We start from the raw sequence: 21,974 nt of genomic DNA on the forward strand, positions 1-21,974 counted from the left end.
GCACCAAGATCAGCCTGGGCCGAACCCTATCACTAACCTCCAATCATGTTGGTGCGAATAGATCACCCAAGCTGCCATAGTGCGAGGCCGTTTTCCAACTGGATGGCCTCAACTGAGGTTCTACTTCTGTCAATTCCGAGAGCTGAGGCCGAGAATCCCAAACCTCGTATTGTACACTTTTGGCGGAAGGTGAATGAGGGTCTGCAAGTTCAAGAAGAGAAGACCTGGTGTCACGTCCTAATGGGCGCGACGATGTCATGTCCTTTGCACAACGGATTGATGGTGCCGGTTGAGCGTTTCGTTGTATCGGACAGGGTTCGCGAGATGTGACACTATCCCCTGAGCCTGCTACGTCTGAGCCTGAATCCGTCTCATCTGCATCCTCCACTTCGATTGGCCCATCGGGAATGGACCCTCCTGGTAATGTTGGGGGTGGATCTCGGTTCCAGATACCCCTAGACTCAAAGCTCTCATTCCGCGCCGAGACTGCGTCCGATACCGGGAGCCGGGGTTCGACATGACTGGGCTCTACTTCTGATACCGGCCCTTCCGAAGTACGCCTCAAGCTATGGAATCGCTTCTCCAGCTCAGGTAGTCCGTATTCTCGACACTGCTCTATTCCAATATCGAAATCCACATACGTGCCTTGATGCTTCTTACTTCCCCGCACGATCGTGTACTTCTCAGAACCCAACCACTTTCTGAGATCTCTTACCGTACGTCTTGAACGGCCACTAAGTTTGGCAATGTGGGAGGCGTTGATTCTAAAGTCTGACCTTCGAACCATAACAGGGCTAGGAAAATCTGCGATTTCAATGAATCCTGAAAGCTCTGGTTCTTTTGCTGGTTCTTTTGCTGGTTCTTTTGCCGGCTTCTTTGCTGGCTCTTTTGCTGGCTCTTTTTCTGGCTTCCAGCTACGCAAGTCCCTCTCCAACTCGCGCAGACCGTACCTCCGACACAACTCTACCCCAACCCAGAAATCCACATATAAACCTTTGTATCTGAACTCTCGCCTGATCTCGAATATTTCAGTGTGTGGCTGACCGGATGCTTGTAAAATATCACTAACTCTGATTCGAAAGTCGGACTTTCGCACCAGGACAGGTTGAGTAAGTGTATTAGTTACGAAGAATCCAGAAAGCTGCTAGGCGAAGTAATTGTGAATAGACCCTTATACAAACCAAGGGTGATATCATACCTGCTTGGGAACGCTGTTGATATACTCCATAGGCTCGCTGTAGTCATTTCGCTGGATTTCCAGCCTATAATCTACTAATGGCTGCAGCTTCTGCTCCAGTCCGAAATGCTTGCAGAGTATTTGTCCGTGTTCGAAGCTAACCCAAGAGCATGAAGAAGCGACACCTGCTATAGGTGGAAGGACCTCGACCTTGATACTTTGTTCCATCAGCTGCAGGAGATGTTCAATGTCCCTGGGATTCTTGTTAGTCAATGTCAGTATCTGACTTGCGTTGAGAAGGCAGTCTTCTTTTCGCATAAGCACAATTTTGTCTTCAATCTTTATCTAAACATGTCTGCCGTCAAAGTCCGTTACCTTGACAAAGACCGGTCAGCATGCGTGACACGTCTCATTGAGGATGATGTACTTTGGTTTTACCCTCGTTCTCGACGTCCAGGGTTCCTCCGTCCAGGTTCCCTGCCAGCAATGCTCTCACATTGTCGTGAATGTTGCGCTTTGACGAAGGCGTCTCGACCTCCCCTGGACTCACTTCCGCTGCTGAGGCAAACGCCCTTCTCAAAGGAGACCTCGTCGGTTTTTGTGTGGATTTTCGCGTGACTTGTCTCGTAATACGGGGCACTTTCGGGATAGGCTCCACAGCTTGAGTGAGGCTTGCAACGTCTGTCGCCAATGGTCCCTTGCTGGGGTCCAGCTGCGGTATCTGACGAGGCTGTGCTGCAGGGTTGTGTCCCTTACGCTTTGACGGCTTCGAAGGATCTTCAACTGCTTCGCACGAGACTAAAGCTCGTGACCGTTTCGATCGTCCTCTTCCCGAAGTGTCGGCCGTGGAAGATTGGGTCATCTGTGGCCGCTGCCGCTTATTTAACGTTGACGTGAGATTGTCTATAGTTCGAGGATTCCAAATCTGTGTAAATCTTTGAGCTTGTTGAAGGGATCGTTGAGATGCACCATTATAAAAATGAATTCCGTCTCGAAGATCACGCTTCGAGGGAGCAATTTTAGTCGATTCAGATGTCCCTCCTATGTCGTAAAATCCTGATGAAACATCCCTGTCCGATGGAGTTTGCGCTATGACAGACTTGCTCCTTGCGACGCCGTCTCGACCAGTCGTCTTCCCTGTGGGTGTTGTACGTCCAATGTCGACAGTTTGGATTTCGTGAAATCCTAGACGATACACTTCCCCCAAGCAATCACTTGCAGATCCTCGGTGTCGATAATCTATCCTCAGCATCTTGGTTGAGATTAGATCTATCAAAGTGTCCCCTTCTCCTTCCCCTTCCTCGGCTTTTTGGACAATATCTCGACACCAAGGCTTGCCCTTGCGCTCTCGCGTTGGCTGAGGAAGACCGTATGCGTATTCTAACACGACCACTCCTAGTGACCATATGTCAACCGTAGCTGTGTAATGATGACGTCCCCAAATCTCGGGAGCGGCGTATTCATTTGATCCGCAGAAGGTTTTTAAGGAGGAATCGTTCTTTGCCAATCCGAAGTCGACGAGCTTGATAACGAAGGGCATTCGAGACTGAACGAGAATGTTTGCCGGCTTGATGTCTCGATGCGCCAGAGGCGGAGAGTGGGAATGTAGGTAGTCGAGAGCCTGAAGTCCTTGAAAAAGAATTTGGAGGGTCTCTTCTTCGGTGATGAAATCTTGACAGGCTAAGTTTCCGCAGATATTCCATCACCAGCAGAGGTTGCTACGAATTTCACAATATGCTCCTTAGTGAAAAGTCAGACAGAGATCGATCGTTAGGTCAATAATCACACTCACGTGTGAAAGCTCCGTCAAGATGTCAACCTCTTTCTTCCAATTACCGTGGTGAAACTTTTTGGCAGCATACACGTCGCCGTCGCTTTTTCGGGATCGCTCTTTAGTGCGGAAGACGATTGGCTGATATGTTACCCGAGCGCCGATCGCTTTGTCAGCAGCTTTATTTTCCATTGCTCCACTACTCCACTGCTCCACCGCTCCACCGCTCCATCGATTCTCATTTTCACATCTCTGAGTACGACAGCGTCCTCTTCCTCATCCACCATGAAGGTTCTGGCAAAAGATCTGTGCAAGCCGGAAGTCGTTGCGGCGATCGCGAAAATCGGGTGAGAAAGATGGGTTTTCTCACCACTGGATAGTGGTACTGATATTCTTTTTCTTCTTAGGTTCTTTGAAATAGAGGATAGGCGGAACGTAACTACAGAGATGTGGGAAAAATTCAGGTAAGAAGTGTGATTTGGGAGACCTGGATCTTTCAAATCTGAGATCGTGCAACTAACACTCCGTTCTACTCCCAGAGACATGACCCGTAATGTGCACCACACCCAGCCTGTGGATCCAGAAGACCTTGAAGCGAAACTTCGGTGAGAAGACTTCAAACTCCTAGTCTCGATCAGTCCTCTCAACATTGCCGATGATACTGACGCTTCGAGAAAATTCAGAAACTGCCCCCCTAGATTGAGCGAACCTCCAACCCCTCCCCCTGATTGCTCCCGTAGCTTGAGCCAAACTCCAATCGAAGACCCTGTGGAAATGTTGGAGCGGTTTAAACTCGAAGCCAAGCAAGCGTACGATACCCTGATACAGATGGGTGGGAGACCGACTCGTCCGATCCGATCAACACCGCCCTGGACGAAAGTCCCTGTCGGTGGAGAAATTTGGTACCGATATGCTGAACAATACGAGGAGCTTTTTTACGACAGCTGGTATGGCTATAAACCAGGTCCCAATAATTCTTTGACGGAGGCCGATTTTATTCGGGGGCACTGGAGACAAGAAAGAGGTCGATGCAATGAAGAACTACGACGGTGGCAGGATTTTCTCGATACTCAGCAACGGAGACGTGAGCATCATCCGGAATTTGCAAGAGAGGAGGACATGGAACGGCAGCGGTACCCGCAAGATCCAGAGCTCACAGCAAGCCTGAAGAAGTTGAAGGACTGGAAGGAATATCAAGGCTATTTTCAAAGGTGGATCGACCGGTTGAAGAGGGGAATGGAAGGGGCCCGACGAGCGGTGGAAGCAGTACAGCGGAAAGATCCTGAAGTGTATGTGAACAAGCGTGGGAGAGACGACAAAAGGGAATGGCTGAGAACAATAGAAAGACAGCGGGAAAAGCTCCCAGCGGAGGAGAAACGGTTGGAATGGGTCAAGAAGCAGCTTCCAGCGGTTCTTTCGGAATGCGCTGCGTCATTGATGGAATTACCGACATCTCGTCGTCAGATGGAGGAGAAGAGCGAGCTGGGAGCGAAACAAGTCTACAACACCCTGATGGATACGGGTGGGAGGCCAAGCCGTCCGATCCGGCCGGTGCCTGACGTCTATGATGCCGAACACACGGATGAAGATCTTCACGCCCTTTGCCACTGGGAGGGTGAATGTAGCCAGTTCGAGGAAGAATTGAGGGAATGGAAGAAATTTTTGGACTATCGGCAGAAGAAAGAAACGGATGGGAAAACAGAGGTGCAGCTGGAAGAATGACAATCTGCAGAGAGCCCGACCCAAGTGGATCTCTGGAAAGACTATCGGGCCTACCTACATCTGGAGGTCGATAATGCTAAGCAGTGGGTGGAATTCTGGCGGCGGCAGGTGGTAGAATTCCAGGATACAGAGAATCATTGCGCACTACAAGGGTGGTCAGATACAGCCGAACGATACCATTCCGAGGCTGAGGACGCGCGATCTTACGCCGAAGAAGCGCGAAAGCAAGTCGGGCCTCCAGAGATGCGGTTGAAATGGGCAGAACAACAGCTTTCAGCCTGTCTCGCCGAATGCGCCGTCTCGACGACGGAAGTATCTACATCAAACCCTCTCGAGGATCAAGCCATGCCACCGAAAAGAGCATCGAAGTCAGGTCAAACCACGCTCAAGGATCTTAGATCTAACCGATCTGATAAATCGGCCCTGCGAAATAATCACGACAACAAGAAAAATCGTCCTTCAGCAAATTCTGCGCTTGGTCCAATCCATTCATCAAAAGTATCAAAAGCCGCTGGAAGGAAGACACCCGGCCCCCGACGACCGTCAAAGATCCCTGCAGAGCGTGACGATGGTCAAAACCAAGGCCTTAACATAACGATATCACCATCCCCGCCTGCCAATGTTGCTCCGCGCAGAAGCCGCCGGTTATCTACCAACCAAAAGAGGTCCGGTGCATTGGAAGCGGATTTAGCTGCCGATCTGGGGAGAAATGCACAACCCCAACCTACCGAGGTCATGCTGCGCAGAAGCGATCGGATATCGAAACAGAAAGAGAGGATGAGCACATCAACTTCTAGTGCGGCGTTGAGCTCAGTCGTGATCTTGCAAACAGCTCCGTTCCCACGGTCCAAATCTAAAGGTCGCGTTGCAGGCACCAAACCAGACAGGAGCTGGGGGAAACCGCGTGGAATATCCAAGACGCAAGGAAGGGATCTTTCACGGAAGAGGGCTGAGATCCATACTTAAGGATGTGGTCACTTCAAGGCGATTTTGGTCTTCAACAAGCAGGGAGATAGAGTGTCACGTCACACTATCATCTAGTGTCCTGGTTCAATCCCTCCTCCTCCTCCTCCTCCTCCTCCCTAGCGACGACGTCTATAACCTCGTCTGGATACATAGCCTCCGGGGTACGGTCACGATCGATGCCCTCGGGGTTACTACCATACCAATCCAGCTCTTCCTGAGTATCCTCGAAGCCGCCATACTGAGGAGGCTGGCGAACGACGAGATCTTGAGACGTCATAATGAAGAGATAACGCGATTTGCTAGCTATCACGAAGTATGAGTGGTGAGTAGGGCGGAATCAATGGCGACAGCGAGGTATGGAGAACGAGGCAGGAAGGAGGCAGGCGCGTCCGGAATTAGTATGTGGATCCCTTACTAATCATGGTATGTGGCTGCCTCGCCTCCGGTATTATACACTAGCGTTGGCTGAGGTTTAAAAGCAACCAAAATAGAAAATAGGAGCCTCTTTTTTCTCGGGCTCAAATGCATGCCCACTTCTTTTCCCCATCTTTCTGCTTCTGCCCTTTACTACTTCTTCCCCGACTCAACCACAGCAAAGACACATCAAAGTGCAACAGGACCTTCAACATATTATTGAGCGCAACTGGCCGGTCAAAAAGAATTCCTGACGACCAGCCTACTCCGAGGATGCCCCTGTCAAGAGAGCAGGTATTGGCATTATTATCTCGGCTTCCTCAACGTCGCTACCGTATAGCATTACCCATACTGCCAAATACATGCGGTGCAACATCAGATCCCTCAAACTCATGTGCCATCCGAAGTCTCGACTGAACCAGGCCTCTCGTTTGACCGTTCCTCCACGTTTGAGCTATCCCCTTAGTCGGGTGGACCACGCTCGGGCCAGATGTAGGGATTATCATTTGTCCAATCACCGTTTACCAAAGAAAAATCTTAATAAGCAAGATGAAATCGGTTAGAAGCAGTGATGTGACCAATAATAATCCCTACATCTGGTCCCTCTGTCCCCTCAGTGTAATCAAAGTCTCTGGACAGTAGATTGACAGGCAACGGGTACGAGGCTTCTGAGCTCGAGTTAGCTCAAAGGTCGATACATCGGATTTATACGTACGATCTCTGTCATGCTGGGAGGCCACTGTTCGTGATCAGTTGATCGATAAGTATAATATCTTTTATTTCTGCGGATGATCAATGCAACGTCTGCGTGACATACCCCTGACTGTATAATCCTTAAGAAAGAAAAAAATTCCCCCAATTCTGGCACACTCCAAAATCAAAAATCAAAATCTTAATGATTCTTATATAGATTTACAACCACGATTAATTATAAAATATATACTTTATATATCAAAGTATTTATTACTAAAATATTTAAAGAATTTAATTTATATAATATGGATAAAGTGTTAATTTGACATTGCGCTGAAAAATTATCTCGACTATTGAATAAATGCCAAGATTTAAAAAAATTACCTCGGCTATTCTAAAGTAGTCAAGAGTAATTCATAAAATTCGCTATGATTCTATTTTACAATATAACGAAATATTTAAATCTTTTAAAATTTTCATAGTCTAATCTATACTATGTTTACTAAATCTTAATAATTTTCTAGATTATAATAAACTGTGGTGGTAAACCTATATAAGAATAATTAAAGATTTTGATTTTTGATTTTGGGGTGTGCCAGAATTGGGGGAAATTTATTTTTTCCCTCAAGGATTATGCAATCAGGGGTATGTCACGCAGACGTTGCATTGATCATCCGCAGAAATGGAAGGTATTATACTTATCGATTGACTGATCACGAACGGTGACCTCCCAGCATGAGAGAGATCGTATATATGAATCCGATATATCGATCTTTGAGCTAATTCGAGCTTAGGAAGCCTGGTACTCGTTGCCTGTCAATCTGCTATTCAAAGACTTTGATTACACCATTCATGAAGTTCCACATAACTCAAAGGTTACCGAATGAGAGGTCTGGTTCAGTCGAGACTTCGGAAGGCATATGAATGTTAAGGGATCTCATGGCGCATCGCATACATTTAGCAGTACGAATAATGCTATAGGGTAGCGATGTTGAGTAGGATGGGCAGAAGTAGGATAGGTAGAAGTAGGATGGGGCAGAAGCAGAAAGATGGGAAAGGAAGTGGGCATGCGTTTGACCCAGAAAATAAAGGCTTGAAGATATGAATTAGTGATGGAAAATCAATTTTACAGGGAAAAGGAGGCAATGTACCGGTCGAAAGAATGACTTGTTCGACTACATACAGAGATGAATAATTAGAAAAATATACGACGTCAATTATGCGCTGGTAGTGTTAATTATATTCGAGACCTAATCAATCCCCTGACAGAATCGGAAATCAGACTCTGGCCTAGAGTATCAGACGTCTCTACCCTGGCCTTGCATTTCACGAATCATAGACGAATAGTGATAGGAGCAGTTCTGTGTCGTAGGATGGTCCGGGCCCAACGTCTTCGGAAACCCTGTTGAAGCTCTGAGATAGAGAATGGACCCATCATTCTACCGTTGTTGACCGTGAAACAGGTAGGCAAGGTTGTAAACGCCGGTCAATGTGTCGGGATGCTCGACTCCCAGCACCTTCTCATACCCTTCCAGCGCTCGTCGGTTCATCTCCTCGGCCGCCTCATACTTCCCCTGACCCCGAAGCACCGATGCCAGATTACTGACGCTGGTCAATGTGTCGGGATGCTCGACTCCCAGCACCTTCTCTCTCCCTTCCAGCGCTCGTCGGTTCATCTCCTCGGCCGCCTCATACTTCCCCTGATCCTGAAGCACCAATGCCAGATTATCGACGCTGGTCAATGTGTCGGGATGCTCGACTCCCAGCACCTTCTCTCTCCCTTCCAGCGCTCGTCGGTTCATCTCCTCGGCCGCCTCATACTTCCCCTGATCCTGAAGCACCAATGCAAGTAAACTCAAGCTACTTAATGTGGTAGTAGCGACATCCCCTGCTCGTTCTTGATAGGTGTTATATGATTCCGAGACTGCTTCATATGCAGAGTCATATCTCCCTTGTCGCCAATTAAACCATCCGACGTTATATAGAAGAGCTGCACGGTGTCTCATGTCATCTTCTGATATGCATTTATGCCATAATACTGCTTGAGCATGCGCCAACATCGATTCACACGTCTCTTTATGCTCATGCTCACCGTTCGGAAACTTCTCCGCCAGAAGTTGCAAAGCCTGTCCGGCGTAATCCGCTTTCTCACTTCTCTGCTCTAGCCAGTAGTGCACTGATGCTTGCACGAGTGGGTGAATCGTGTATGTCTCTCCTCCAATCTCTTGACTGATCAAAGCGAAACCGTCAAGCGTGCCGATAGCCATCCTGAAGTCCACATCTCTCTCAGCTGGCCACCGTAACAGCTTCTCTGGAATCCGCTGTGAATCAAGCATCGCCATCAATGAGAGCAGCTTCGCGGTTTGAGGCTCTTGCGCTAGAATCTGATCAAAGGACAATTTCCATGTTCGGAAGACCGAATTAGGAAAACCACGCGGTCTCCGAGGATCTTGAAGCTCCTGACTTAGATAATCCGCCAGGTTCTGCTTGTCTTTTTCAAGGGCTGCGAGATAGCTTTGTATGGTCATTCGATTACGGTTGATAAAAGCAGCAGCCTGCGTGATGGCTAGCGGAATAGATCCCAGGATATCCAGCAGCCTTTCTGTACTAGACACGTCGAAAGAGCTCGCAGATCCCTTCAGTTTCAATCGCAACAATGCTTTCGCTTCTTGACTTGAAAGTGGCGGCACCTCCACACACGATTCTCCGTCGGCTAGATCCTGGCCTACGGGTCTACTTCTCGTTGTAACGAGTAATGACTTCTGAGAATGTAAGATAGCTGGAAGGTATTCGATTAGAGGTTTCTGAGTTTGTGTAACAGTAGCAAGTGGTATATCCGATTCGGCCGAAGAGAAAAGGAGATCCGCATTGTCAGCATTGTCCACAATCATGAGCCAATGACTGTCCTCCTCATTCAGCCACTCGAAGACCAGTTCACATACATCAGTATTGGGATCGTCGCATGCAGGAAGCTGTAATCTACGTGCAATGTGGTAATAGGCATGCACAAATGTGGCAGAGCTGGTTGCGTACACCCAGAAGACATGACTCTGCGGGTGGGATTGCCGAAACCTGTAAGCGTACTCAATGGCGATCTGGGATTTTCTGGCACCTTCGGTCAGTGTCTGCAAGAGTTTGTTCAAAGGGAAGAATCTATACCCAATTCCTCCCATTCCACATAACGAAACGCAATGGTGCATTTGAAGCTGCTCCTCAATTTGGGAGAATATGTCTTTTCGGTCAATGAAGTTGTAATCTCTCTGGAACGGCACGGAGAAGAGAGGCTCAACTAATGCAATCATGGGAAGATCAGCTATACATAATCTAGAATCTGGCATTTATTCATTGACTATGACGAAAAGGAGTTCAATATCCTTACCAACCTCTCGTTCTCTTACAGTAAGGAAGTGATCTTCACGTCCTAGCCTACTCCTCCCATGCGCCCACGCAGTAAACATCAGCGGAGTCTACTCACCCATTTTCGTAGCTATCGCAGTCGCCACCTGCGTATGACTAACCGGTTTTCCTGGGATGCAGCAGAGGAGCTCCTTAGCATACGCCGCCGCCACCGCCGCCGCATAAGGCTGCCAGCGCTTGTTTTTGTGTGTATCGGCATAATCGCATATCCCTCGGATTACTAGACAGGGAAAGTTGTCCATGAGACCAGCCGCCTCCATCTCAAAGCATAGTACGTTGAGCTCTTTGCGTAGTCTTTCTCGCGTTGCTCCGTCCCTCATCACTTGATTCCCTGACGCGATCAACCCATAGTGAATTGTGGGAATTTCGTCTTCACGGTCAGATCGAGTGATCAGCCGATCAGTTTCACAATTAGCGCACGTCGCTTGGCCGGCTCGATGATCATAGTCTGCCTCAAATAAGTGATCCTGCTGTGCGCCCTGATATGCACTAGTCTTTTGCAGCTTTGGATATTTTGACAGCATTTGTGACAGATGTCTTGGAAGCTCCGCCTCCTCCATCATATATCTGGCCTGTAAACTGCTCACAGCGTTGAGCAGCACATCAGGCGGTCGATTCAGCGACCCTGTCCGCACGAATCGTCCTTCTTGAACGGTTTTCCCAAAGTCATACTGGATCACTCCACCAGACGTCTCGGCGGGTTTGCTGATCACCACATCACCCAGTCGAATATCGTTCTCCACGCTCGGAGCTCCACCGCCAACACCAACCATCAGACCAAATATGATTGATGGAAAGGTAGAGCGGATGTGACTCGCCACGATGGCAGCAGAAGTATTGCCCGTCACTCCGGACGGTAAACACGCAATAGCCACGTTCTGCTCCTCAACCCGTCCCAGCGCGTAGTTGTTGGTGTCATGGGAGTCCTGGGGGAGAGGATCATGGCGTTCGTCCAACATGGCCACCGCTGCAGCCAGCTCCGTCGGCAACGCACATATCCATCCCACGGTGTAATCTTCATGCTTCATCTCTTTCACTCTTTCACGGCGTATCATATGAGCGCGTGGGACCGTTTTACTACCTGGTTAATTTCTGAGGTAGTCGCTTTGGGTAGCTGGTGGTAAATCTCGGAAGCTTTCTGAGACTTTACTCTGATGGAGCCTCGACGCTGATAATTGAATGGTAGAGAGAAATTCATGTTACTATTACAGGTGAATGCTGTTGTAACATCCTTTATGAAAACAGCCTTTTGGGATCTCACCGCCCGCAAGGCTGATGTTGCGCGTTTCTGCCTTGTTTGGCGGCACGGCCCACCGGTTAGCCCCGCTAATACCCAACTAGCATTGATATGTCTCCGATGGCGGTTACAAGTGGAAAATTGGCGTCACTCAAATTACAATTTCAGTATGCTACAACCGTACGACCCAACACGAGCACTCTTATTCGCCGTGGGCAGAGAATCTACAAAAGCCAGTCACGTTCTACTGAATCTTCTCTGCCATGTGAGCCAAGACAATATCGTAATGATCGTCAATGGAAGTGAGATCGCCCAATATATCCAGATCTTCTCGGAAACCACCCAAGCCTCGGGATGAGCTTCGCTCCCGGGCGAAAAGTTGAAGAATGTCATACTGAAGAGTGCCTGCATTCTCGTCAGCTGCTCGAGGACCTGACGCACGACTGGAATCTCCCTACAGAGACAAAGGTTGCCGGCAGAAATGTCAAGGTCAGGACCGCTATCGTCTTCATTGCGGCACTGTCACTTTGTACGGCTTCACTGATCCTGACCATGATCTTGCTATCATGTTGCGCAATTGTGTTAAAAGCCTAATTCAAGTCAGTGTTGACCGGCAGGATCTCCTCCTCTCCGACGTACCAAGTCTATTTCATTACGCAATCTTGCTTCATTGGCTTTGGACCGAGCCCTCAAGCTTCGCATCATCTGGATTTGAAAGCGGAGATGTTGCCTGGTGCGTCGCGAGACAATCCAGTCGGTGTCAATGTACGACCGTCCCGCGTCCGAGAACCATTCATGTTGGCCAAGGATGCCGGCCATAGTATCTATCGCAACGTCAAGAGTTTCGGAGGAGTGGACCGTGTGCCGTGCAAAGTCATGAAGCAATGGGAAGTTAGGCCCCTGCTGCGTAGCGCCCAGTCGGTTCTGGAAGTGATTGTTAATCGCTTTTCTCTTTCCAGTCGGGTAGTTGGGCAGCATTACCAACTCAGTCACTCTGACAATATCTCGAAGGGACCAAACAGATTTATCAAAGAGCTTGATCATCTCATCAATAATCACTAAGTGTAGTGAATAAACATCCGATAACTTGGGCATCGTCGAGGGCGATAGAAAGTGGGTTTGGAGACGGTCATATAGTGTCTGAGGGACGTCGAAGCAAAATATAATCTGTCCACCTGGTGATGTCCACCTCGTAAAGAACCCCATTTCGTACCATTCATAATCGTGCTGATTGACGCCTCCACTGGCCGCGACCTGCTTTACCAAAAATCGGAACCATGTGGCTATGGTCTGCTGTAAGCAAGAGCCTGTGTGGATTGGACGATGGCTAGATCAATACTGTGGACTTTGAGCTTCCGTCCTTCATCGTATGTATCTTCACAGCCGAAGAACCCATTGGAATGCTGGCAAGCATCGGTCCAGAAATGATCTGGGATCATATATCGAGTGGATAGATTTTGCCGAAAGGTATCAGATGATAAGAATGCCCCCGAAGCGGCAAATCTGTTGAAGGTCATCGGGGGCTTGTCGCCTTGTGCAAGAGCTATGCGGCTTACACGATACAGTTGTAATGATCTTCATACCTACGCAGTTCGTCAGCATGCATTGTGGATGCCATATCACGTTCCTTTCGACGGACCGTAGCAGTTCTTCTCTCGCCACCCTTCTGGAACGCCAGATTCCTCCCACTGGAAGAACTCAAAGTCTGTACTCAAAGCGATAGCTGATCTCGCACCTTGTTCGAGAACATCAACGGAATACATAAGATATGATTCCCTCAATCCGCGCAGTCACTGAATAATCTGCTCAGCAGGTTATGGAGAAAGCTCGCGGGATTGAAGCAAGGGCTGAGCCTCTAGCGTCCCTCAACCCCGCCGTGGTAAAAACGCCAAGGCGACCTGCGAGGCGCGCCAGCTTCGTGAAGGGGCACAGCTTTTTATACCATCAACCCGATGGTATGACCTGTCTGCAAAACCTTCTATATGTTTCGAAAGGTCTGGTCGTGATTTGCAAGGTCAAAGATGACGGCCGCCTCATCCCATCCTTCTCCGTATCAAGGCTCCATGCTGGCAAACGACGATCAATAGGGATTTGTAAGCTTGAGAAGCTGCACGATCGATCACCACCTCGTCATCGGCGCTGCATCTCACGAGGACATATTGAAAAACCTGACAAGGTATGCGTCGCCAGGACTACACGGTGGGATGGATCTGTGCGGTACAGACAGAGTTCGTGGCAGCCTGCGAGCTGCTGGACGAGGAACACCCTCTACTACCAACCGACTCCCCTCACGACGACAACGCCTATACCCTCGGTCGCATTGGCGATCACCACATCGTCATCGCATGCCTTCCGAAAGGGAGGTACGGTATCGCCTCCGCCGCCAGCGTGGCTAAAGACATGCTGCGCAGCTTCGAGTCCATCCGGATCGGATTGATGGTCGGCATCGGAGGAGGGGCACCCAGCGGCAAGCATGATATCAGACTTGGGGATATCGTGGTCGGCTGTCCTATCAAGAAGGAGGGTGGTGTGGTTCCCTATAACTTTGGCAAGGCGGTTCAAGACCAGGAATTCGAGCGAACGGGTTCCTTGAACTCGCCACCAACAGTCCTCTTGACCGCGTTGACCAAGCTGAGCGCAGATCACGAGAGGAGAGGCAGTCATATCGCCGAGTCGATTCGGTTGATAATGACCAAAAATCCAAGATTGCGAGGGAAATACCAACGTCCAGGCGTAGAGCATGACAGGCTATACGAATCTAGCTATACTCACCGTGGAGGTGATTATAGGTGCGAGATTGGTTGTGATAGCACATCTCCGCCGCTACTCCGGCGACTGCAGCGTGAGCTTGACCCGGACGAGCCGGTGGTGCATTATGGCCTTATTGCATCAGCGGACACACTGATGAAAGACGCAATTGCACGAGATCGGCTGATCAAAGAGCATGATATCCTATGTTTTGAGATGGAAGCGGCAGGGCTTATGAACGATTTCCCGTGCGTTGTGATTCGAGGCATTTGCGATTACTCGGATTCACATAAAAATGATGCATGGCAAGGGTACGCGGCGGTCACGGCGGCGTCCTATGCCAAAGAACTTCTTGGCATTATCCCAGAACGTCAGATTGCCCGCACACAGACGGCGACTGCAGAAATGGGTGAGTAGACTATAGATATTTACTACGTTGGCCCTTGGAAGGAGCAGGTCAGGACGTTGATGTCACGTCCTTACTACTATGAGGGAAAGAACTCGATGGGGATTGGGAAACTGTTTTCTTAATAGTCACCAGATAAATGCTAGATCACAGATTATGTATAGCGCTGATGTTCCCCATGACGGCTTTAGTGAAACCTCTCTTCTCCGTGCCATTTGAAAGAGATGTCAACTTCATTGACCGAAAACTTATCTTCGCTCAGATTGAGCGGCAACTTCACATGCATCACCGCGCCTCAGTATGCGGATTAGGAGGAGTTGGGTATACTTTCTCCCTCACAGACCCGCATAGATGCTGATACAAGTGTCAGGAAATCTCAGATCGCCATTGAGTACGCTTACCGGTTTCAGCAGTCTCGACCGCAGAGTCATGTCTTCTGGGTGTATGCAGCTAGCTATGGTACATTCCTGTAGGCCTGTCACGACATTGCGCGGAGCCTGAAACTTCCTGCGTGTGACGAGCCAAAGACTGATCCATATGAACTGATTTCCACATGGCTCAACGAGGAGGATCATAGTTGGCTCATGATTTTGGATAATGCCGACAATGCAGAGCTCGTTTTCCCTTCAGCTGAATCGGATGTACCACCTGCTACTGTTACACAAACTCAGAAACCTCTAATCGAATACCTTCCAGCTATCTTACATTCTCAGAAGTCATTACTCGTTACAACGAGAAGTAGACCCGTAGGCCAGGATCTAGCCGACGGAGAATTGTGTGTGGAGGTGCCGCCACTTTCAAGTCAAGAAGCGGAAGCATTGTTGCGATTGAAACTGAAAGGATCTGCGAGCTCTTTCGACGTGTCTAGTACAGAAAGGCTGCTGGATGTCCTGGGATCTATTCCGCTAGCCATCACGCAGGCTGCTGCCTTTATTAACCGCAATCGATGGACCGTTCAAGGCTATCTAGCAGCCCTTGAAAAGGACATACTCCACAGGCTTGCTGTACTTATCACGCTGGAGCTTAAGTCCGTGATCTATTAATGGCTGCAGCTCCTGCTCCAGTCCGAAATGCTTGCAGAGTATTTGTCCGTGTTCGAAGTTAACCCAAGAGCATGAAGAAGCAATACCTGCTATAGGTGGAAGGACCTCGACCTTGATACTTTGTTCCATCAGCTGCAGGAGATGTTCAATATCACCGAAATTCTTGTTAGTCAGTGTCAGTATCTGACTTGCGTTGAGAAGGCAGTCTTCTTTTCGCATGAGCACAATTTTGTCATCAATCTTTATCTGTACATATCTCCCGTCATAATCCGTCACCTTGACAAGGACCAGTCAGCATGCGCGACATGTCTGACGGGCTCATTGAGGATGGTGTACTTTAGCTTGTTTAAGTTCTTTCAGTCGTTTACGCCACTGCGGCCTTTGTCCCTCCTGCGCGAAGGCAAAACCTACCTCTTCAGCATCGACGTTCATGGGATTTTTCGCTTCCGAATTGCTCTTGGATCTGAACCTCTCATTTCGCTTATAAGCCTTGACATTAATCTAACCGAGGCTCACAAGATAGCAAGATGCAGTCTTCTCTTCTACGGGTTCGCAAATTATTACTCACCTCAACGGTACCACCAGACCTCACTTTCGATTGTGAGGAATATGATGTTGGATCTGATTCTTCCTTTGACGACCACCTGGCCCTTCTGAAATTGCCAGAGACTCCAAAGAACTACCACGCCGTCAAGCTCGCTATCACAGAAATTCAGGTGAAGTCAGCGCGGTCGTCTTCTCGCCTGACGGCCAGCTTCTGGCCTCTGCATCCTACGACAACACTGTCAGACTGTGGGACCCAGCCACAGGGGCCTCACGCGGCACGCTTGAAGGCCATTCAGATTGGGTCAGCGCGGTCGTGTTCTCGCCTGACGGCCAGAATTGAGGTTAGGCTCCCGGAAAGATCGGCTCGAGGTGGTTGTGCAATACGTGCGAAGGTAGTAGAATGACGGAGGTGAGCTGAGGAAGCTCACGAGGGTGGTTATAGAGAAATACCGTCGAAAGGTGATTACAAACGGGGGAGAGACGTAAGGGAGTTACTAAAAACCTTTCGTCACAGCTCTCTGGCGCCTTAGAGCTTCATGGGGTGGAGTGTTGAGCCGATAGCGATTGAAACTTTGCATAAGGGCTTGATTGCTTTGAAAATTTGATATAAAGCCACCTTACAACAGGTAAAAATTTCTTCAAGTACTTGACCACTCGTCCAATAAAGCAACTGCACTAAGCGTATCTGGATGATTGGCCGTAATAGTCTTGATACGTAGATCAACAACAACCTTAATCAATTCGATGGCCTCACCCCACCGTCCTTGACACCGGTACGTTGATGCCAGGTTGGCCATGCTGGTCAGCGTGTCTGGATGCTCTTCTTTCAGCACTCTCAAACTCGTCTCCATCACTTGCACCTGCAGCTTCTCGGCCTTATCCCACCGTCCTTGATTTCGATATGTTGATGCCAGGTTGGCCATGCTGGTCAGCGTGTCTGGATGCTCTTCTTTCAGCACTCTTATTACTCGTCTCCATCACTTGCACCTGCAGCTTCTCGGCCTCATCCCACCGTCCTTGATTCCAGTACGTTGATGCCAGGTTGGCCATGCTGGTCAGCGTGTCTGGATGCTCTTCTTTCAGCACTCTCAAACTCGTCTCCATCACTTGCACCTCCAGCTTCTCGGCCTCATCCCACCGTCCTTGATTTCGATATGTTGATGCCAGGTTGGCCATGCTGCTCAGCGTGTCTGGATGCTCTTCTTTCAGCACTCTCAAACTCGTCTCCATCACTTGCACCTCCAGCTTCTCGGCCTCATCCCATCGTCCAGCCTCCGAAAAGACCAGTGCAAAATTTGCTAATCTGTGACTTTTCGTGGAACTTGAAGATAAAGTCATCTGACGCTGGAGAGCGGTGATATGAGGAAATAAGTTTCGACGGAAAGCATAGTCACTTGTTGCGAACCTCCAAGCAATGGATTTGGCAAGGATATCTCGAGCTTCATTGCAGAAGCGGTTCTTTTCAATTGCTGTTAAACGATCCAAGGACCACGAATGGACTAGACGGTGCATGAAGAGATGACATCTGAAGTCGTCTCGTCCGACTAATGAGAAGGAGATTAGTGTCCGAATACCTAAACGAAAATTTTGGGTCTCCCAAGTCCCATCTGAACGAAGGCGAAACAAGGCGGATGGGCATTGACCAGCTGCTTCATATGCGACATCAGACTCTGCCCCGGGATTTTCCGCCGCAGCTTTAAAGATTTCTTCCATTATGTTTTCATTGTGAAAAAATGGAAGTATCTGTAGGATCTGTAGTGCAGCTTTTGGACCCTGATGCAAGGCTTCATTTGCTGCTGAGCCGGCCTGTCTGGCAATTGCAGCGTATGATAAGTCCCACGTAGCATAGACCGCTCGATCATACCCTGAAGCCCCTTTGTACGCTTCATTTTGCAGCAAATGTTGACGATGTGCATTGAAGGTGCTTAAGAAGTCATCAATATAGCATTCACCGCTCGCTATGTACGCTCCTGCTTGATCAACTGCAAGGGCAAGACATCCGAGATTGGTAACAATGTCTGACGCTTGTTTCTTGAAGCTCTTCACTGACACATCGAGACGCGCGGATTTGAGAAGAAGTTCTGATGCTTCATTCTCATACATTTCCGAAACGTACCGCATTTGAGATCCAGCAAGTCTCCTTAACATTCGGTTTCTGCTCGTATAGAGTATATCACCGTGAATGCCAGGAGGCCAAAGTCCTGAAATGTCCTCGAGATCATCGGCTCCATCAAACAAGAGAAGCCAATTGCTTTTGTAATTTTCTAACTCTCGTAGAGCCACTTCCAAGGAACAATTCGGGTCTGTGACTGTTCCAATTTTCAAAGCAATGTTCTTGTAGCTTTGCTCCAGAGTATTTCTATTACTTGCGTCCATCCAAAACACACACTCATATCTGTTTTAAATTGATTAGTAGTCACATCGAACAAGAAAATAAGTCCACATATACTGACCTTCGTCGACACTTCTCGGTAAATCTTGAAGCAATTTGCGATTTACCCGCACCTCCCATTCCATACAGCAGGTATTCGCGTCGTAAATGCTGTCCAGGCCCTTGATCGGTGAAATATTCCTTCAATGCTCGTAAAAAGTTTTCCCGTCCTATGAAAAGACTACTAAAGTAGACGGCGTTTGATTTTTCACTGGTGCACCAGGCGTAGACTCCGTTGCCGATTCTGGAACGACTTGGCCTGTGTCGGAATCAGTCTCTTACAAAGCAAGCAAGATCGAAGCAGCGTCAAAAGAGATGAATAAATCTTCTCATTTTGAATCACGACTGACATACTGACTGCAGTGATACCTCCGATTGTTGAAGCTCACTTGCTCGACAAATGATTTCTACCACTTTGTTGATGGAGCTCGAGACCACCACATCTTGCATATAGGCTTTGGTATGAACTTGTACTTCATTCATTTTCTTCCATTCTTCTAGGGAGATATTGCCGACGCCATGATTCACGTTGAACCGAAAATAACGGTTCGGGGATTGCCGAAACCGTTCTGCCATTTCATGAGCGGTTTGTTCACAGTCTGTTGCAATCCCTTTGAGTACTCCAACCATGTCTGTAGGGAGTATTCTTTGAAAGGCGTCTGGCTGAGATAGACCGATCGTACCAGGATGACCGGTGCCAATGCTGATCAGACACCCAAGCTTCGACGCGCCTCCAAAGACCGTCAAAGCTTCACCAAGCGCCAGCTGCACAGGATTGTTGAGCAACAGTCCGCCGTCCAAAAAGTCCTCCTGCGCTCCCCCATCGTCCACAATCGTCATCCGTTTGAAGAAGGTTGGTGCGGCTGTGGTCGCTCGCGCGGCTTCCCAGATCTTGCAGTTGGTGCTCGCGTTTTCCCGCACAAGGTATGATCTGAACAGCCGTGGGTGAGCCATATTTGCTGCTGGGACTGCGCACACAAAAGTCTTTGCGAACTTGGCTTCGCCATTCTCCCGCAGTATGTAATCCCCTAGCTCTTTTGCTGCCACCAAGTCTTGGATTCGTTTCTCCAACGTTGTTGCTTTGAAGGCTCCATCCTGGAAGGACCACTTTTGATTCGCTTTACAAAAAACTGCTCCTGCGATTCCATTGTATGCTCTCAATGCGTCTTTTGTCGTCATTTGCAAGCGACCCAGCATCAAGGAAATAAGGCTGCATGCAATGAGTACGGTATTCCTCGTTCGACGCAATCGAGGAAGCGCCTTACCCGCCTGTACTTGTACCTCCGATGATATGGAAATAATCGCAGGGCCGGGGTAGATTTGTAAGACCCTGATCGTGTTGTATGCGTTTCATGATTTCGTCCAATATGAGAAGCATGGAAACGCCCCGGATCCCCCCACCATCTACAAGCTAGTCAACACGGAAAATCAAAACAATGCGCAGTTACACACCGAAAGTCAACAGTTTCAATGGCTCATCCATTCTGACCGAAACATACAAGATGCAGAGTAAATAAAGCAGGCAGCTGGGCTAAGTTGGGGCATCGAGAGCTTCGCCCGCTTGGTTTCAGTCGGCCGCAGTCGCCCATGTATCCTATTCTACGGAACAGTCCGCTGCTAGAATATTCTACAGTCCCGGGACTAAAGATTTACTCCACACCTATCACAACTACCTACTATTACTAAGGCGGAGAATACGGCAACACCCTTCGAGCAGCAGCAGCATCGTGGGGAGATGAAGCAAGTCCGACAGCTGCCAAGTCCCTCTGAGCTGAGTATTTACCCAATAATCTGCGATTACCAACCCATTATACGGCCAAGAACTATGTCAGCCTGCCATGTATGCACTAGGGTTTCAGGTTTCAGGCAACAGCATTCCGCCTGCTTCGCCGCTTGGAAATGGCATGCGACCTGCTCTAACTGTGAAACTGATCGAGGCGGCTGGTCTCATGGACAATTTTCCCTGTCTGGTGATCCGAGGGATATGCGATTATGCCGATGCACAGAAAAACAAGGACTGGCAGCCTTATGCGGCGGCGGTGGCGGCGGTGGCGGCGGCGTGCGCGAAGGAACTCCTCTACGTTATAACAGACCAGGTCGTCCACACCCGAACAATCGTCGAGAGTGTAAATGATGGTAAGTAGATTCAGTGCAGGTTTGAACGAGGGTGGAGAAGGTGTATACAGGTTGGAGAAGGGCCGGCGTGAAGGTCAGTGCGCAGGTACCTGTCCCTGCGGGTGCGTTTAATGACTCTAGAAAGACGCGATCGTGATCGACAAGAGAGATGATACCGATGATAAATCAAGCGACCTTGATTTCGTACGGATCCGATCGTAGCCTAAGCCTGTCTTCAGGCGGCTTCCCTTTTCGCGAAAATTCCAGCAACACAGGAAAACAACCAGCTCAAGTCGATCCAGTGAAGTTGGTGACAGTCAAGGTATGCCCTTCAGTGCATTTCTAACCAGCACCCGGGATTTCTTCTAACGTCTTTTAGATAACCCTCTTATGGTGGAGGATAACGACGAAAAGACTGGCGAAACAGACGCTTCTACCAGGGCCACGAGTGTGGAGTCTGAGATTGATACCATACACCCCCAAAGCTCCCGCCCAGGGAAACAGCCAAAGACACACGGTTGCTTGAGTCCTAGTACCACTGGACCTACTACCGAACCTACTACCTCTTCCTTCGATCGCCCCATCTCTCCCAGTATCGCACTATCCCATGATCGAATTGAGCAGGCTATTCGTGGAGATGATCGCGGAATAGCAGCGACCGTCTATTCCCCTCACGCCATCACCGTCCTCCTATCACTTGCTGGGCGGCCTCAGGATCAAGGAGCTTTAACATTGGATGAAGAGGAGTGGGAGATCGTAAGGATCGTTGATAAGAGACGGACGAGAAGGGGCGATAAGTACAAGGTGTGCTGGAAGGAAACATGGCTACTCGAAAGCGAGTTAGGAAATGCGCAGGAACTGCTGCGGAAGTTTGAGGCGAAACACCAGGCGCAGCGAGGAGGCAAACGGGGAAGACCGGCACGTGCAGATAAGGGTCGGCGATCGCTGATTGCGGGTTTTCGGGTTTCAGGGACTGCTAAAGTAATGAGGTATGAGGACATTGTGGAGGCTGAAAAGAGGCGAGATGCTAAGGCTAAGGCCGTTCCCAGCCTAGAGCAACAAAAGAGAATGCCAGAAAGGAACAGAGGTCAACCTCTTAGTCAAGAGAAAGAGGTGACGGAGTTTGAGATCCATAAATTGGGACTGGATAGCTACTGTTCTGTACTGCAAGGACTGGGGACGTGTTACTGAGGCTAGAGTTGCTGAGGGCGCTGAAATTATGCCTCGGCATCTCTAGCGGGTCTATCCGGAAAGATAGTTTGATAAGGCTAACAGTAAGTAGTCTCCC

The 21,974-nt window shown here is 49.0% G+C and overlaps 10 protein-coding genes across 10 annotated transcripts; 4 read left to right on the forward strand and 6 right to left on the reverse strand.

Annotated features, from left to right (window-relative positions):
* Positions 1-43: 43 nt before the first annotated feature.
* HO173_003167 (uncharacterized protein) lies at positions 44-3,140 on the reverse strand (the record flags this gene model as incomplete). The annotated part of the gene is made up of 4 exons (XM_037305095.1): positions 44-1,144; positions 1,199-1,438; positions 1,605-2,857; positions 2,936-3,140. The coding sequence occupies 4 exons, from the start codon at positions 3,138-3,140 to the stop codon at positions 44-46; spliced, it is 2,799 nt and encodes a 932-aa protein (XP_037167960.1).
* A 93-nt stretch (positions 3,141-3,233) lies between these two features.
* HO173_003168 (uncharacterized protein) lies at positions 3,234-5,636 on the forward strand (the record flags this gene model as incomplete). Its single annotated transcript, XM_037305096.1, has 5 exons — positions 3,234-3,295; positions 3,356-3,412; positions 3,488-3,553; positions 3,632-4,563; positions 4,681-5,636. 5 exons carry the CDS (start codon positions 3,234-3,236, stop codon positions 5,634-5,636), a joined length of 2,073 nt encoding a protein of 690 aa, XP_037167961.1.
* Positions 5,637-5,703: 67 nt separating this feature from the next.
* HO173_003169 (uncharacterized protein) lies at positions 5,704-5,913 on the reverse strand (the record flags this gene model as incomplete). Its single annotated transcript, XM_037305097.1, has 1 exon — positions 5,704-5,913. One exon carries the CDS (start codon positions 5,911-5,913, stop codon positions 5,704-5,706), a length of 210 nt encoding a protein of 69 aa, XP_037167962.1.
* Positions 5,914-8,182: 2,269 nt separating this feature from the next.
* On the reverse strand, positions 8,183-11,188 carry HO173_003170 (uncharacterized protein; the record flags this gene model as incomplete). Its single annotated transcript, XM_037305098.1, has 2 exons — positions 8,183-10,032; positions 10,219-11,188. The coding sequence occupies 2 exons, from the start codon at positions 11,186-11,188 to the stop codon at positions 8,183-8,185; spliced, it is 2,820 nt and encodes a 939-aa protein (XP_037167963.1).
* A 446-nt stretch (positions 11,189-11,634) lies between these two features.
* On the reverse strand, positions 11,635-12,492 carry HO173_003171 (uncharacterized protein; the record flags this gene model as incomplete). Its single annotated transcript, XM_037305099.1, has 3 exons — positions 11,635-11,802; positions 11,856-11,987; positions 12,037-12,492. 3 exons carry the CDS (start codon positions 12,490-12,492, stop codon positions 11,635-11,637), a joined length of 756 nt encoding a protein of 251 aa, XP_037167964.1.
* Positions 12,493-12,680: 188 nt separating this feature from the next.
* Positions 12,681-13,160, reverse strand: HO173_003172 (uncharacterized protein; the record flags this gene model as incomplete). The annotated part of the gene is made up of 3 exons (XM_037305100.1): positions 12,681-12,900; positions 12,954-12,980; positions 13,033-13,160. The coding sequence occupies 3 exons, from the start codon at positions 13,158-13,160 to the stop codon at positions 12,681-12,683; spliced, it is 375 nt and encodes a 124-aa protein (XP_037167965.1).
* Positions 13,161-13,575: 415 nt separating this feature from the next.
* Positions 13,576-14,562, forward strand: HO173_003173 (uncharacterized protein; the record flags this gene model as incomplete). Its single annotated transcript, XM_037305101.1, has 1 exon — positions 13,576-14,562. The coding sequence occupies one exon, from the start codon at positions 13,576-13,578 to the stop codon at positions 14,560-14,562; it is 987 nt and encodes a 328-aa protein (XP_037167966.1).
* Positions 14,563-15,135: 573 nt separating this feature from the next.
* On the forward strand, positions 15,136-16,480 carry HO173_003174 (uncharacterized protein; the record flags this gene model as incomplete). The annotated part of the gene is made up of 3 exons (XM_037305102.1): positions 15,136-15,578; positions 15,672-16,208; positions 16,261-16,480. 3 exons carry the CDS (start codon positions 15,136-15,138, stop codon positions 16,478-16,480), a joined length of 1,200 nt encoding a protein of 399 aa, XP_037167967.1.
* A 536-nt stretch (positions 16,481-17,016) lies between these two features.
* Positions 17,017-20,054, reverse strand: HO173_003175 (uncharacterized protein; the record flags this gene model as incomplete). Its single annotated transcript, XM_037305103.1, has 5 exons — positions 17,017-18,535; positions 18,594-18,830; positions 18,930-19,781; positions 19,837-19,975; positions 20,024-20,054. 5 exons carry the CDS (start codon positions 20,052-20,054, stop codon positions 17,017-17,019), a joined length of 2,778 nt encoding a protein of 925 aa, XP_037167968.1.
* A 355-nt stretch (positions 20,055-20,409) lies between these two features.
* On the forward strand, positions 20,410-21,877 carry HO173_003176 (uncharacterized protein; the record flags this gene model as incomplete). Its single annotated transcript, XM_037305104.1, has 2 exons — positions 20,410-20,707; positions 21,066-21,877. The coding sequence occupies 2 exons, from the start codon at positions 20,410-20,412 to the stop codon at positions 21,875-21,877; spliced, it is 1,110 nt and encodes a 369-aa protein (XP_037167969.1).
* Positions 21,878-21,974: the final 97 nt, after the last annotated feature.

This window comes from Letharia columbiana, assembly GCF_014066305.1.
Source record: "Letharia columbiana isolate WasteWater2 chromosome Unknown Sc0000007_s0, whole genome shotgun sequence".
NCBI lineage: Eukaryota > Fungi > Ascomycota > Lecanoromycetes > Lecanorales > Parmeliaceae > Letharia > Letharia columbiana.